General features: G+C 35.2%; 2 protein-coding genes across 16 annotated transcripts in view; one reads left to right on the top strand and one right to left on the bottom strand.

Annotated features, from left to right (window-relative positions):
• ORC4 (origin recognition complex subunit 4) overlaps window positions 1-4,514 on the bottom strand; it is an 82,645-nt gene extending 78,131 nt beyond the window's left edge. For 2 of the 7 annotated variants that reach the window (XM_020880150.2, XM_070476245.1), the window contains exon 1: window positions 4,383-4,512. In XM_020880150.2, the coding sequence (XP_020735809.2) occupies window positions 4,383-4,496 (114 nt within the window). In that variant the 5' untranslated portion in view covers window positions 4,497-4,512. Of the gene's footprint in view, window positions 1-536; window positions 686-4,382 lie in introns of all 7 variants that reach the window. The other 5 variants (XM_070476241.1, XM_070476244.1, XM_020880151.2 and 2 more) reach the window with 5 other exon arrangements.
• Window positions 4,515-4,589: 75 nt separating this feature from the next.
• MBD5 (methyl-CpG binding domain protein 5) overlaps window positions 4,590-17,150 on the top strand; it is a 470,032-nt gene continuing 457,471 nt past the window's right edge. For 8 of the 9 annotated variants that reach the window (XR_011490988.1, XM_070476235.1, XM_070476234.1 and 5 more), the window contains exon 1: window positions 4,802-5,415. The gene's annotated coding sequence lies outside the window, so the exon portion shown is untranslated. The other variant, XM_070476233.1, reaches the window with a different exon arrangement.

Raw genomic sequence — 17,150 nt, 5'->3', positions numbered from 1 at the left:
ACATAATATAAACCAACAGGTTTTAGAGAAAATATTTTAGGTATTTACTCATTATAAAGTAAGTTGATGTAGATATATATGGAACTATTAGGAGAAGTGATTATTTTAAGAGAGCAGTATAAGTTGACATTTCTGGGTCATCCATATAAAAAGCGTGCTTTTATACACTGTGGAAAGATTAAGGAAAACTGAAAATGTGTATGAGTGTGCCCAAAGAAAACTAACACACTTAGAATTTTAATCTTGCCAAATCTGACTTCAACCTTCATACTTCATTAGACAAAATGTCATAGTATTGTCAATTCCAGTATTAATGAAAGAAGCAGTATAAAATACAAAAGACAAAGACTTTATTGGAGTTGAAGAGGGAGAAAGAGAACTATGTGAGATTAAGGGGAAAATATCATTAAAAAACTAGCAATCTCAACACATGCTTGTGTGAAGATAACTATCTAAGCCACACTAGGAGTGAAAAGGGGGAAACAAATTGAAATAAAAGAATGGGGAATGTGAGAGTGAAAGTGTTGGTTGCTTACTCATGCCTGACTCTTTGCAATCCCACAGACTGTAGTCCTCCAGGTTCCTCTGTCCATGGAATTCTCCAGGCCAAAAACATTGGAGTGGGTAGCCATTCACGTCTTCAGGGGATCTTCGTGATCCAGAGATTGAACCTGGGTTTCCTGTACTGTAGGCAGATTCTTTACCATCTGAGCCACCAGGGAAGCCAACTATCTATTCCAGGTTTCATCTACCTCCTAGTTTATAATGTTCAACTCATATCTTATTTTCCCATTAAAGCATTAGTACAATGTACAAAGCTATCTAGACTCATCAGCCAATCTTGTTCAAATAAGATAAACATATAACATGGCCAGTATTTTAGTTTGGGTTAAAATTCATTGACAAAACCATCTCCAAAAGGCCTGCAGTGCTAAACGGTCAAAATTAAGCAGAAGCCCTTACTCCACTCCATCAGAAGACAAGTGGTTCCAGAGAGGATAATACAGAAGGATCCTACATTAAGAGACAGCAGGCATGGTACAGGGTGAGAATATCAAAGAATTAAAAAAAAAAAAAAAAAAGAATGTTGAGATTCCTGAGCTCTGTTGTCACCTCGTTCTCAGAGCACTGGAAGTCAGGCTTATACTGCGGAGCCAAGAGGCAATACTGACTTTTAGAACTGGATACTTTCTCCTTTGTGAGTGGCTGCCCTATGCATTGTAGGATGTTCAACACCACCTGCAGCATCTAGTGGTTTTCAATAGCAACCCATTTCTGATAACCAAATGTGTCTGAGACACTGACAAATGTCTTGGGGAGATCATATTGAAACAGCTGAGAACCACTGACTCTGAGGCAGAAGATTAGAAAATCCTTCTTGTTGGACTCTTACTAGCCCAAGAGAAAAAAACTTCCAAATACCTGAAGAAATTTTAAGAAAATTGATATCTGGGTTTCCCTCCCAAATTTGTCCCAGCCAAATCTTCCCATAGTGAAAACCATCAACAGCTAGCAAACTTTAGCTAAGTTAAGAGAGGCATGAAATAGGTTTCCAATGTTCCTTACAAAAATTTGAACACAATCAAGGATCACAACAGAGCCGAGGAAAGCCTCTAAAGTGAGACTAAAATACATCAACACAAAGAATAACTTAGAAAACACAGAGTGTGCTGGGAGAAATAAACCTCAAAACAAAACTTTAAATCCATAAAGAGAAAAAAATACTAGAAATGCTGGGGGGGGGGGGAGGGGGGCGGGACAAAGATCAAAAAATGGTACTGAAAATCAAAAAAACAATAGGAGAAATGAAAGTCTCAAGGTTTTAAAAATCAAGTAAATTTCCGAGAAAGTGTAAAGCAAAAAAACTGGAAAATGAAAAATGGGAGAAAGAAATAGGTCCAGTAGTACAATGTCTAATTGCAGGTACAAAAAACACTGAGGTAAGAAAATTACAGAAAATGAATCAGAAACCTTAGAGCTGAGGGATACAGGTTGCTAGGCTGAAAGAACTCATGAAATGCATATAAATTTCTATGGACTCATAAATTATCTCACATTACTGTGATGTTTCAGAACACTGTATAGAACAAACAGAAGAATCTATAAGCTTCAAACAAAAAAGGTTGCAGAAGCTTCCACAGGGGAGAAGAAAGTGAAATGCAGCATTAAAAACAAGAATGGAGTCAAATTTTTATCAAACACTAAGAGTTTCTCCTCAAATCTGAAGAGAAACATTACCAATTTAGAATACTACATCCAGTCCAACTAACAGAGTATACAGTAAACACAATTTTAGGAACATAAGGCCTCACAACATTCAATTCTCAAACAGCCAATAAATTTTTGAAAAACTGCTCCAACCCATTAACAATCAGGAACTGCAAATTAATAACACAAAGTTACTTTCATCAGATTGGCAAAAACAAAAACTACCAACTGTTTTCAAAACTGTAGAAAAAAGGATCTATCATACATTGTTGGTGGGAGTATAAATTGATATATTCACTTTGAAAAGTTTGGCATAATCTACATTCTGCAGAAATGCATGCTACGTATATAAAATGCATGTGTAAGATTACACAGAGTTGTACTATTTCTAAGTGCTAAAAACTAGCCACAATACAAATGTTCATAATACTAGACTAGTTAGATTAATTGTGTATGTTCACAAAAAGACTTACTACACTATACTTACTTATAAGCATTACTATCAGCAATGAAAATACATGAACTAGACCTACAGGACTGACTGAAAATGATACATAACATGTAATTCAGTTACATACAGGCTATTTAAAAAAAACAAAAAAAAAGGCAAAACCAATGTATATTGTTTAGGAATCCTGACAAAGGTGGTTAAAAAATACTTGAAATAAAAGTGAAGGGAACAGCAATGTTCTAATTCTGCAATGTTTTTGATACAGAATACTGTGTTCACAATTATTCATTATACTGTATATTTGTGGCTTGTGCATTTTCCCACATTCTGTTTACTAATCATTAGAACTAATCATATTTTATAACTATGATTTGTACACTCTTTTGCACATTTAGTATTTTGTCACAAAAAAACGATTTAAAGTTTATTATCTACGGCATTTTTATGGGTCTGCTAAAATTTTTTTGTTCTAAAGTGTCATATATTTGGTTTCAATAGAAACAAAACTTTGAGGCACCAGAGTCCAGTTTTTATTCCATTTGACAGGATTACTGCACACACATAAAGTGGTAAAAGCACTAGTCAGTGGTGCATAAACAAAATTCACTGTCAAAACATACAAGAAGAATAAGCAGTAACTTTAACTGACAGCATACCCTAAAAAAAAATCACTACAGAATTAAGTAATACAAATACAATAAACATGAGGAATTTCAGAGTCTTGGTTTTAGAAAATACATACATGAGTGATAGTCTTTCAATGCACGTTTACAAAAAATTATAACTGAAAGACTGTAATGGTTTTAGTTATGATTGTATGGACAAAATGTGAGAAAGAAACGGTGCTATTTTACTCAAAAAAATTAATGAAAACCCGTCTTTTTTAAACACTCTGAATTAACATGAGGGAAACATTACTTCCAGCAAAAACAGTAGCATTTGAGAAATCAACGGTTCTAAATCTGAGGCTAGTAACCAAAGAAACTAAAAACATCCTTTAAAAAATCTCGCATATACACTACAGAAAGGGAAAACTTTGATGATGTCCCTTCTCTGTCAACGATAACTAAGACACAGTATCAAGAATTACACAATTCCATACCCTCCTTCTGAGAAATGCCACAGGCATTTTGTTGCGGAAACAACGCAAGACACGGAGGGAAATTCTACTGAAGAACCAACTGCCAGCTTGCTCCCTCCTCAAAGCCACTCCAGAATTCCTGGGAGGTTAACGAAGTAAGGACTGAAGATAGTAACACCCAATATAAACGATACATGCAATGGCAGAAGTTGTCAAAATTCACACAGCTTATTTCTCTCCCTGGACAGGTGCCCCACTCTGAGGGGAAGAAGCAGTTAACAGAGTCATCTGCTGAGGGTTCTGAGATCTCATTTCTCTCTTACACCTGGACCATCACATTTCTCACCATCACCGAGTGTAGTCAACACATGCCACAGATTTAGGTTCTTGAGCTCATCTACGCTCCCTACGCTCGTCCAGGATTAGCCACCGGCTGGCTCAGAGGGAAGCCACGAGACGGAAGGAGCCCGCCTAGATTCCGGCCTGCCTGGCCTAGACAAGCCTGCCCCCCTTCCCGCATTCCCAGTCTCCAAAGCGTTCCGTCCTCTCCTTTTCGATTCGCCTTTCGCCACAGGCGCCCAAGGCTTTCGTTCTGAGGCTAGTCCACTCCAGATTACCTCTCATGGAAAAGTTATCTCTTACCAGGGCAGAATGAGATTCCGGAGACGGCAGGAATCGCTTCACAGGCTCCTCTCGCAGCGTTCTCTGCTCTGCTTCACCTGCAGCTGCCAACGAATTCACCAAGACTCCCGGCATGCCCCGCGCAGGCACCGCCTCCCTACCCCGCCCCTCTCCCGCCCAAGCACGTGACCTCCTTTCGCCTCCGTCCACGCCCACTTCCGTTCCTCCACTTTCCCTTAGGAGGGAGGAGGGGACTGGGGGTGTTAAAGAGTAGCGACTTCCTCCTACTCTCCGCCCCCGCCTCTCTACCCCCTGCTACAATGTCTTCCGGGTCGCGATCGCCTCGGAGCCTTCTGGGAAACCATCTCATTTCCTCCCCTCCCCCTCCTCCTGCCTTCAACCAACCAGCCTCCCGTCAGAGAGGGACATGCGCAGTGAGTGCCTCCCGTCTCTTCTACCCGAACCCCCCTCCCCCCCCAAGCAGAGAGACCCCAGCAGCAGCAGCAGCTGATGATGAAGAGAGAGGCAGTGGCAGAGGGGGGGCACCTTTTATTTCTATTTTTAAAGGGACAGGACACTAATTTTACCCCACTTCAACCTTGAATTGAGGGGGGTGGGGGGAAGGCGGCTGAGTTCCTTCCCCCACCCTCCAGCCCTGAGACCTGAGAGGGGGATTGAGCCTGAGAGAGAAGGAGAAGGAGTTTCTTCTTCTTCGAAAACCCCCATCCACGACTCCTACCCCCTCACCCCTCCACTAGCCTCTCTCCCGAGCCCCCTCCATCCTCCTCCTCTTTGGCCGTGAGAGGAGAGAAAGAGACCAAAAGCCTCTTAGCAACACAGACCCTTCTCTGCTGTTGCTGCTGCTGCTGCTGCTACTGCTGCTGCTGCTTGGCCCTGGCTGGAGACATCTCACTACACCCAGGAGCAGCCACTTCCCCAGCTCTCCTCCTCCTTCGCCTCCTCCTCCTCCTCCACTCCCCCCCCCCCCTTTATTACCCTTTGTGTCATCCTCCACAGCTCCAGGGAAGGCACTCAAAAGTGGGGGGCAGAAAAGGTAAGTGTGTCTGTGGGGGCTTCATTGCCTTCCTCTGGCTCTGACTTTAACTCCGGGGCAACAGTAGCACCAAACCACATACGCAGTGGAGCTCCGGGGTGAGGAGGGGGTGGTGCTGGGGGGGGTGGTGAAGGAGGGGTTGGAGTGGGGAGGGGTGTGTGAGGTGGGTGCCCATCCTGTCAGAGGAGGAAGGGCACTTTTTATTTTTATTTGCTGTTGTCAAAAGTGGTTTCTCTCCTCCAGCTAACATCTGATTGTGTCTTGCTCCAGTGGGGGAGAATACAAAAACAACCCCCTCCTTCCTCCAATGAGGCGCCAGGGAAAGACAGAAAGAGGCACACTTTCTAGATGTCACTTTAAAAAAATCATTTGGAGAGCTTTTTTCCTTTTTCCCTAGGAAAAGCTCCACTGCATTTGTTTCTGAGTGGGAAAATGTCGGGATCTGGATTGTATCGGAACTGCTTATCCATTTGTAGACCTGAGTGTTTTCCCCTTTTTGGTTCTGTATGTGATTTGGATATTGACTTCAGTGTTGGAACAGACTTGATTGGCTTTTGCTTCCTGGGTTTAATTTTCCTTTTTTTCGTTTTGTCTGACTTGCATAGAAAATTTCAAATTTTTGGTTGATAGAGGCCTTTGGTTAGGTTTTGACTTGTATTATTGCTTTTTTTGTTTGATGTTTGTTTCATATATCAGCATATTAAAGTTAAAAGCTTAAAATGCTTTAAGTTAAATATCACTGGTATTGTTTCTCCCTATATACATTCGTGATACTTATTTTACATAAGATGAGAATATTATCTATTTCATAATTAATCTGAGTATTTTTCTAATCTTTGTAACTTGTCTGAACAAGTAATCCCCATTGAAAACTTTTATGTTGTTCTGACTTCATGGAAGGCCAAACCTCTCCATCAATAGTTTGCTGGATTGGTACCACTTGCAGTTTTAACTGAATTATTTATTTACTGTTGTAAATTGAGATGAGTTTTTCATCTCTGGGGGGTACTGAACCAAATTGCTCACTATATGTGAAAGGATTCAAATTCCTAAAATGTTTTCATGAGTCAAGGAAATCATGATGGTATAGTTAGTACATGCATTGTAGTGAGATATAATGAGATATAAATTGAAAGACAAATCAGATTTAGGTTTATAGAGGAACAGTCTTGATAAAAATAACTATTTTTCATTTTTACATGATATGTTCTCAGTGAATGGTTTTCAAATTCAGTACTGTATTTTATTTCAGAAATGCTAGAAAGTATGTTTCTGATGTAGGCCTTTTACTAGGGCTTACATTAGAAAGTGGTATTTTGTTTCATATGTACATTTCTTTATCCTTTCCTTAAAGATGGATGCACACATTCACACAGTCTTTCTCTCTCTCTCACACACGCACACACATACACACCCTTTTCTTATAACTGCATTGGTATCTCTGATCCCATAATTTATGTCAGCAAAAAATATTCTCCTGTAAAGTAGCAATTTTGTGATCAGACTGGCAATGTGAAAACAGCAATTTGATCAACTAGAAAGGATTGAAGAAAAATAAATCTAGAAGGATATTTGACAAATATTAGAAAGACACAATAATACTTATAATTTTTTAATTTTCTTGATGGTAAAGCGAAAACACAATATATTTACACTTTAGAGACAGGAAAGCATTGCATATGTAGAAGCTTGTTCTGTAAAATTTTAATTACCAACTGTGTGCAAAAGTAGACATTTACACAGGGGAAGGAAAAGCTGTGTAGCAATAAACAACATGGTCCTGATTCTCTCCTTTCTGTTGTGAATCTGAACAATTTCTTACCTTTCTGTGAGGTGTAATTGGTGTCCTTTGGCAGAAATCTGTGCCAAGTTCAAGTTTGTCTCCCAATAATAGTATTTCAGATCCACCTAGGATTTCTTGTCCTCACCTTAATACCTCAGCAACCTTAACATAGAAGACGGAAGTAGAACATAATGAAGAAATAACTTTTAAGTAAAGTGAATTGAGTAGGTTATTGGGGTGGTAGTTTCCCAGTAGGCAGCTGAGAGAAAATTTATACCTTGATTATAATACTTTCACTTACTTTCTGTTTTTATTTGAAAACATTTCTTATTCTACCACCCTCAGGGTAACCCTATATGGTTTGAAGATTCTAGACTGCCTCTAAGTTGAATAATGACTTACCTTTAAAAAAGCTGTTTATAAAAAAAAAAAACAAATAAATAATAAATTAAAAAGCTGTTTATTTTTTTATGGCTTATTTATTAAGTATTAAAATATATTTTAGAGTTGTAAGTTTCATGGAGGTGATATCTTGGAGGTCAGTTTGTCCAACTCTTCATTTTCCATATTGTGGGAGTTCAGAGAGTTGTAGAAGCTTACACAGAGTTCTAAGGCCTGTAAGTGGACAGCACATGGACCAGAGAACTCTGGTCCCTTGACACTCACTAAGCTACACTATCTTATTTTCTTTTATCAGGAATAAAACTATCATGCACATGACACTTAAGGGTTTTATATGGGGTCATATTCTAGGAATATTAAATAGCTGTAAAGCTGTAATTTTGTCCATTTACAATTCAGTAATTATTGATTTTTTTTTTTAGGGGGTACTGATTTTTCTCATTGTCAATTGTGACTGTTTGAGAATTATTTCAGTTTTCCCTCATGGTTATTTCCCCCCCTGCACTTATAGTTAATCAGTGAATATACTTCTAACTCCTGTATTAAGCTATCTATATATATCTATATCTATGTGAAAAATGCATAGTGTATTATAAATGCTTTTTTATGATTCTTGCTCTTTGAACTACTTTAAGACTAAGTTTTTTTTTTCTTGTTAGTACTTATATCCCCCACAGCACAGTGTTCAGTACACAATAGGCCCTAATGGCTGTTTGTCATATTTGATATTATAATTAAACGTATTTGAATTTCTTGACTCTTAGATGTAGAATTTCTTCATATTCTTCCTTTTTGCTTTCCTTCCTGCTACAGCATATTCACTACCATGATTTTTTTTCTTTATCTTTACTATGGTTCTCACTTTTTCTAGTGGCCAAATTAAATCCTGTTAACAAATAGTACTCATAAGAAATGAAAACGTTCTGTACAGGATGCAGTTTGACAAAAGTGATTTATTTTAAATAAGGGATTAAAAAATTTCCAATTAAGAGTGTACTAGCAAATGTTCTGGATATACTTAAATTTCATTTCATTGAATAACTGGCAGAATAGGTTATTGGAATGATTAGCCTGCATTTACCAGCTCTATAAAGCAACTGTAACTTAGGTGACGTGTTTCCCTTTGTTTTTTTCGGTCCTTACCCAGACAATTACCAACTTTCCAGTTTTCTGTGGATATGAAGATTATTCCTAGTCATCAGTGGGACCCCAGGAAGTCAGCCAGAAAGCCTATGTGCAACTTATGAACCTTTGCAAACTTGTCTGTATTTTGAATGTACGTGCAAAACAGATTGTATTCACTCATTAAACGTTTATCGAGTATCTAATGTACGTCAGGCACCATGCTAGGCATCTGAGAAACAAGGATGGGTCCCTACAGTTTGTGGAAGGTATCTTAATTGTGTTATACAGGTGTATTGGTCATATCTTTATTTGATGTTTCTACCTAAATTAATTTTATGAACTAAATGGATAGTGCCAGGTAGAAAAATGCATGTTTAAAAAGGCTATTGCTGTATTTTATTAGAACAGACTAAAGAAAAAAATTTGCACTTAATACTGTATTCTGGAGATTTCTATTCTGTATATAATTCAGTAATTTTAGACCATAACAGTAGTGTATATGGCTATCACTTCTGATATTTTTTTACTATATACTTTTCTTTGAAGGTGACCAACACCATTCATTAAAGTATATATTTTTTACTAAATTATCACCCATCCTAAAAACCCAACTCTCTAATCTTAAACATTTTTTCCTTCTAAAGTAACTTTCTCTTTACGTCTCATATAAGAGGTTATCTTTCATGGTTCATTGGAAGACATTGTACATTATCGTTTTGAGCATTTAGTTATTTTCTACTGTAGTTTAAATTGTCAGTATGATTTAGTTAAAATGGAATAATTAATTGGCTTCCCTGGTAGCTCAGATGATAAAGAATCTGCCTGCAATGTAGGAGACCAGGGTTCCATCCCTGGTTCTGGAAGATCCCCTGGAGAAGGGAATGGCAACCCACTGTAGTATTCTTGCTTGGAGAATTCCATGGACAGAAGTCTCTGGGGTCACAAAGAGTCGGATATGACTGAGCAACTAACACACACATACCATTTAGGAGTTTTGGAATTTTTAACGTGTACTTCATGTATTTCTCCAATATCCTCATAAGAAACTTCCCAGTTCTAGTTTTAAATCAGTTGCAGTTTTTAACCTTTATATGTGACATCGTTTCTAGTACCTTAGTCAAATGAGTTCTTAGTTGAATGATTTCTTAGAAACAAAAAACAGTATCTTAGTTCTGTCATAGTTTTTAATATATAAATTTAAAAGCATGTTAGAGATTTCCTGGATTTCCTTTGCTCTTATATACCTTTTAGAATAATACTTTTTCACTAGTTAAAAAAAGGAGGGGATCCCCTGCTGGGTACAGTATTTTGTGAAGGTAAATAGATTTATGAGGGTCAGTCAATTCTGATCTCTTTCACATTCATTCTTAATTTTCTGTTTTAGTAATAATTATAAAACTTACCATTCATTTTAACTGACTACCACTGTGAAAAATATTATTAATCTTGGTCAGTCCTTAAAGTGGTCCTGTGAACTTTGTAACATTGTCTCCATGTTATAAATGAGGAAACCTATTAGTAATAAAACAACAACAAAAGCCCTGTTAGCAGCAAAATATTCCATCATGGTAAATTCATGACACTTTCTAATTAAAGACACAATCATAGTAAAGAATTTTTATCAGTCAGTAAGTACTCTGGTAAACATTAGTAAAATTATGGCCCCAGTAGCTTGTTGATAGGACAATGGAAATTTTCTCAAAATTTGTAAGGACAGGAAAACAAACCAAAAAAACCCAGTTCTTTATAAGGAACGTAGATGCAGATACTTGGAAATAAAATATACGTAGAGTCAGTCTTCTCATCATACAGCAAGAATGACACTTAGACCTTCTAGATATTGAACTTCCTTTGTTTTGCATGGAATTAAATTTAGCATTTTGTTTCATGAAGTTTGGAGGTTTCAACAATTTGTGATACAGTGAATATTTACTATAAAAATTTTTATATAACTTGATAATGGAAAACTTATAAACAAAACAGTTTATATTGCCTAATGTTTTGGTATGTATATATGTGTACTTTCTGTACCCTCTATCTTATAATATTTTTCATAATTACTACATGATGAATATAGGATGAAGTTTAACATACTCTTTTTAGTATTGCTTAAAGTCAAATTTTTTTGATGTAAGAATGTATGACTTGGATTCTCTAGATGCCCAAATTATTATGTAGTTGTTCTTTAAAGCAGCTACTGAATTAAGATCCAGCTAGCAAAGTTGATTTTTATATCCTTTACTTTTAGGAGAAAAAAAATAATTTAAAAAATCATATCTTATTAATCAAGTAACTTTCATATCCATCCTAAGTAATGCAATTCATTCTGTATGCTTACATTAACTCTATTATCCTATAAATATTATACCAATGCATTATGACCAGTAGAATTTGGAAATATTTTTAAATGCAATAGAACTGTTCTATGTCATCTGTTATTCTTCAGAAAGAAGCTTTATAATAAATGTGATTTATTGCTTTTAAACTAATCTAAATAATTGGTGGGAGTGAAAAAAAAATCTATGGTTCTAAATAATCTCCTTTAGATAACCTACAGGTGATTCAGTTAGTTGAAAGTAGAGATTCTAACTCTTTAGCATTTCTCTTTGAGGTATTTCTATATCATGTAAGATTTTAGAGGTTGAAATGACTCAGTATAACTCTTCAGATAGACACAGGGTGAACTAGGCTTAACGTATGTTAAGGTTTATCTTCTAATGTAGCTAGACAGAAAAGAAAATCACTAATGATACCATACATGGTGAAAAGCATACAGTTCAGAGTTGGTTAAAATTCTGATTTGAGTTCTTACTTGGCTTGACCTGTGTAACCTTTTCTTAAGAGAACTTGTAATTAAATTCTGTGATTTTTCCTTGTATTCATAGCTGTTGTTTTCTACGCCTTGATTCCAGAAGTATCTACTACTCTGTTGACCACCGATTGATATAATCCATACATTCTTAATATCTCTAATATCTAAAAATAATAATCTAGGTTCACTGGTGTTGGAGGAGGGAAGTATTCCACATTCAACAAAACGTGTTGATTTTTACATAGCTTCTTTACTGATCTAAAAAGTACACTGATCTAAAAAGTATATGTTATGTAAAACAGAAAAGATTTTTACTTATTTGGGTATTTATCATACCAGTGGTATTTGTAGCTGGTAAGAGCTTTCTGATATACAGTGAACTGAACACTGTACTGAATATTCAGTGAATACAGTGAACATTCAAACTTCAATTAATGATAAATAAAGTTGTCATTACTGAATATTAAGTAACATCAAAATAGGAGAAATCAAATACATATTCCAGTAATGACCGAAATTTAGAGGTTGTTTTTTAGCATTATTCCAAAGTCATTTTCCTTCTTCTGCATTCGTCACACTGGAGTTTGTGCAGAAGGATTTCTTGGCCATTTTGGAGACTGTAATCTAGTTAAAAGGTTTGTTTATGCTTCCCATCTCTGTTCTGCTGATGGTATTAGAATGCAGGCCAGAGCCAGACATCTAACTGTTTATAACATTCAAACTTCAATTAAAGCTACAGTGTTCAGTTCACTGTATATCAGAAAGCTCTTACCAGCTACAAATACCACCAGTAATCATGGCAATGATTTTGTGTGGCCATCGGCCTTCCTAAATCATGCCAATCCTTACAAATTCCTGTTTTATTTAGCAAGTATTAACTTTTAATTATTTTATAGAAGTGTAAAAATGAACTGTATTTTCTTCTACAAGTACTATAGCATTTCCTTTTAACAATCTTTTTTGATAATAAAACCTAACAGCTTATATTATTGCACATCTTATTTAAGTGATCCAGGTTAGCTTTTTCTAAGATTAGTGAATTTTTAGTAGGTGTTCATTTTGCTATCCACTTGATTTGACTCCTGTTTCTAGTTTGAAGAATATAATATTATTTGGTCTGTTAAAAAACAAAACTATCAGTCACATTACTACAGTTTTCTTATATATATGAGAGGAGACTAGATCTACATAATACAGATTTTAATCTCATATTGCTTTTCTGGTCTGCTGCTCTTACCGTTTGTGGTTTCTGTGTTTTCAGTATGATGATAAACTGTTTTTAAAGTTTTCTTTAAGCTGGTAAGAATTCTCTGAAAACAGTTTTCAGCAGCTTCTCTGTTTTTTGTACAACGAGTCAGAAAATGAATTGTGTATTTGTCTAGTTTTTCTAATTAGGCAGATTTGCTATATTATATTGCTTTTGCTTTTTATAAAGGTAAATTTTAGTTTTTATTAATTTTAAGCCTTGATTTGCTAAGTGTATATATTCTTTATGTATATACATATATTTTTATTAAAATATAAATTTATAGATTTAAACATTTTAGGAATGATGAAAAATGATATTAAATTGAATGAAAACTTGCTGCAACGCTCTTAAAATAAGCAACATTACAATGGAAAAAGCTGCGTTACTCATTTTCCTTGGCACTGAAACTAATAATCCATTCATTTTGGAATATTACAGGGTAGGAAGTTAGGAAATACTACCTATGATGTCTAAAGATAAGTGCTAACAACAGTCATGCAAAATTTGACTTGTGGGCTACAAACCTGGAAAGATCGCTAAAGCTAAACTGAAACCAAGTCACAGAATAATGTGCATATTATGATTCCATTTGTGTAAAAAAAAAAGATTAACATGTATACAACATATAAAAATATATTTGTACACATGTAACACAATGTTGTTGCATATATTTTTATAAAATGAAAAGTTGTGTAAAATATATGCTTTATAGTTATGTAAATATATTAAGAAATGTTCTAAAAAATATGTACCAAATTGATTCCTTAGTTTATAGAAAGTATGTGTGTGGAATGCTGGAAGGTGAACAATTCTTAACTGTTTGGCATACTTTAGTATTCTCTCTCTTTAGTCGCTAAGTCGTGTACAACTCTTGGATTTGCTTTTAAGAATCAGCTCATAGGCATGTACTGATTTTATAATGGAATTTAATTTTTTAAAAATTTTTTGCTAATTTTATGTATTAAAGGATAGAGAAAAAGAATGACCCAGGAAAATTGCAGTCCTAGCCCCTAATCAACTGTCACATGACTACCTTGAAGAGAATTGAGTATTAGCTAACAATCATCATAGCTTGATAAAGAATTAGGTCTGTTAATCTTACCTAACAGGGTGAAAAGCATAGTCAGATGAGGCAAGAACAGTGGATGTAATCTATACTGGTTTTTTATTTTGCTACTTATTGCAGAATGCATTTCTCACTATCCTGGGAAAATATAAACTGGAGAACCAGTGAAGACTGTAAGTCTTAAAAGTGGTAGACAGTTTTTCGATCTCAGATAAGATAAAATGTATGGACCTAAGATGGGCTTTTGTTATTTTAATCAGTAATCCAAATTATTGTATGTTCATTCAAAATACAGATGGCATAGTCACTTAACATTTTTATGATGTTTTCTGTATTTGCCAACTGGTTTGAATAGAAGACAAAAATAAAACAGAAGTTTTTTAAGATTAAGTCTTTTTTTTTTGTTTTGTTTTTTAGTGACTGAAACTTATACTTGAAAAACACTTAAGGAACCTTTGTAAAATGACACCAAACTGAGTATGTGAATACTCAGAGTAAAGAAGAAATTAGAATTCTGTAGAGTAAGTCACAGTGGACTTCTTGGGAGGACATTGAGATAATCAGAATTTAGGTAGAGGAGAGATCTTCAGAAGAGAGTATTTCAAGTAAAGGCAAAGTTTCCAATGGAATAAGGAGATAGGGAGGCTCATTTTCACTAGTTTGAAAGGTAGGATTGAAGTTCAGAATAACCTGGTAAATTAGGATAGTGATTAGAAATAATATACTTTGCATTTATATTTTAAAAACTTATTTCCCAGAATGCAAGTCAGAAAAGAAATAGGGAAAAAAATAACTTGCATAAAAAAATCAGACAGTGAAAATAGTTCTTTGCAACTATGACTGGTAATTACGTCAGAGTCTGAAGCAAGTATATGAGTTGGAAATTTAACACTATAGTTAAAATAGGAAAATTTTATCCAAGGATACTGAGGTTCTTTTTCCCTTCATAATTAAAATTCATACTTAGGTTGGTTCCTAGGATCAGTAATATACAATTAAAATTCTAAATCTTGTATGTAAATTCTAAAAAATAACAAAAAGATATAGTTTATGTTTTCTCCATTCACTTTATAAGGTTTATTTAAATTTATTTCCAGCCGGCCTCATCATGTAACTTATATCCCACCTACTCCCTACCACCATTTACTGAACTTTTTTTCCTGAAGAATAGCAATTTTAACAAGTTCTATCAAATATGACTCTGTTTTTTGTCCCATCCAAAAAGTCATAATAACTTTTCCTCCAAAACTATGTAGAGATCACTGACTTGGTATTTATCCTTTTTTTTTTAATCAGAAGTTGGCGAATGTCTTTCATCAACAAATGTGGGTTGACACCTGTTATGTGCTTACTGGAATAGTAAGGGAAAAGAGACATGGGTCTTGCTCTTTTGAACTTCAGTCCTAGAAATAAAGGAAGGATATTGATCAGATAATTGTATAAATTAATGCAAAATTGAAACTATTTCATTTGCTGTATAGAGGTACATGGTATTTAATATGAGGGCTTTTAGAAGGATAGTTTAATCAATAAGTAAGACCAAGGGAAACTTTTGTTTTGCTTAAGAAAGTGTTTAGTTAGCTGAAATCTTGATGAATTTGAGTCACCTTGATCAAGAGGGAAAAAAGTATTTTGTGGAAGGAACAGTTTGTTAAAAAATCCTGATGGTGGAGAGCATAAGACATAACCTTAAATGAAGGTCAGAGTGACAGAAGCTAAGAACTAGAGAGTACATGGCAAGAAGTAATGCTGAGGAGTTATGTAGGAGCCAAATTACAGGACGTTATAGGTCAAGATTTTCTTTCTTTTTTTAAAAAAATACTTAGTTATTTGGCCATGCTGGGTCTTAGTTGCTGCATGCGAGATCTGCAATCATCATTGGGGCATGTGGGATCTTGTTCCCTGATCAAGGATTAAACCTGGGCCCCCTGCACTGGGAGTGCAGAGTCTTAGCCACTGGACCACCAGGGAAGTCCCCAAGATTTTCTTATCAGTAGAGTTACTATATAAACTTAAACTAATATACTCAACAAAAAAACTTATTACCACAGTTGACCCTTGAGTAGTTCTGAGATAGGGATGCCAACCCTCCAAGCAGTCAGAAACCTGAGTATAATTTATAGTTGGTCATTTTATTCATGGTTCTTCTGTATTGGAGGATTCAACCAATCGTAGATCTTGCAGTACTTTAGTATTTACTATTGAAGAAAATCCCTGATTAAGTGGACCCATTTGGTTGAAACCCCTCTTGTTCGTGTCAGCTCTACTTGTAAAAGGGTTGTTGTTATAGTTCATTTTTATTTCTTTTTAAAACTCATAGTTTCTCCCATAGAGTCATTGTTGTAGTGGTTAAGTCTCCTAAAATACCTTTATTAGAATTAACAGTTAAAAGTAGTGAATATAACATTGTGCCCTAAACGTACCTAGATGGAACTTAGAAAAGAAAAGCAAAATGGGGGCTAAAATTGTTGTCTCTACATGCTTGAGACAATCTTCTGGGTATGATTGACTAAGTTTGAGTAATTAAGAAAAAGAGTAAGTCTGCAAGTATACCAGGTTAGTGTAAGAAATCATAACGTATGATATCATATTCAACTGGACAACTTGAGAAGACTTCACAGTTGGCACCTGGATATACAACAGTGTGATGTCAGGAGCATACCAAGCAAGAGAAAGTAGAAGACATCACATTCACAATTTGAATGTTCCAAATCTTGACATATTTTTGTTAACACTATAGGAACACAATGTTTTTAAAAGCAGAATTTTGGAAATTCCCTAGCAGTCTAGAGATTAGAGGGCTGAACTTCCACTCTAGAGGGCACAGGTTCAATCCCTGGTCTTGGTAAACTAAGATCCCACAGACCCAGTAGTGTGGCCAAAAAAAGTAGAATTGCAAAATGGTAACACTACAATGCCAACTATATTTATTTTTTAAGAGTAATTCATCAGTCAAAAGTAGTTACAAATTTCTAAGTTAACTATTTCAGGCCCTTGAAAATGTGTATCTCTCTTGAAGTCCTACTCTTAAAGACAAAATTGAAGAAATTTAGTTTTTAATTCTTATATTCCGTTTAACTTCAAACATTGTCAATAAGATATTTTCATTTCTTGTTGAAGTTTAAATTTTAAGCTTGTTTGAACACCAGTTTCTTTCTGTATTAATAAACAATCTAATTAATAACTAAAGCTTCAAAAAATGCCCCAAGTATTAAGAACATTATAAAAAGATGGATAAATTACTTCAATTTTATTAAGACAAAAATATCACAAAACGTGTTCTATTGTAAGGAAAAGG

This window comes from Odocoileus virginianus, chromosome 13 (genome assembly GCF_023699985.2).
Source record: "Odocoileus virginianus isolate 20LAN1187 ecotype Illinois chromosome 13, Ovbor_1.2, whole genome shotgun sequence".
Lineage (NCBI taxonomy): Eukaryota > Metazoa > Chordata > Mammalia > Artiodactyla > Cervidae > Odocoileus > Odocoileus virginianus.
Note: the sequence above shows the minus strand (reverse complement) of the source record. Positions and strands in the feature narration are given on the sequence as shown.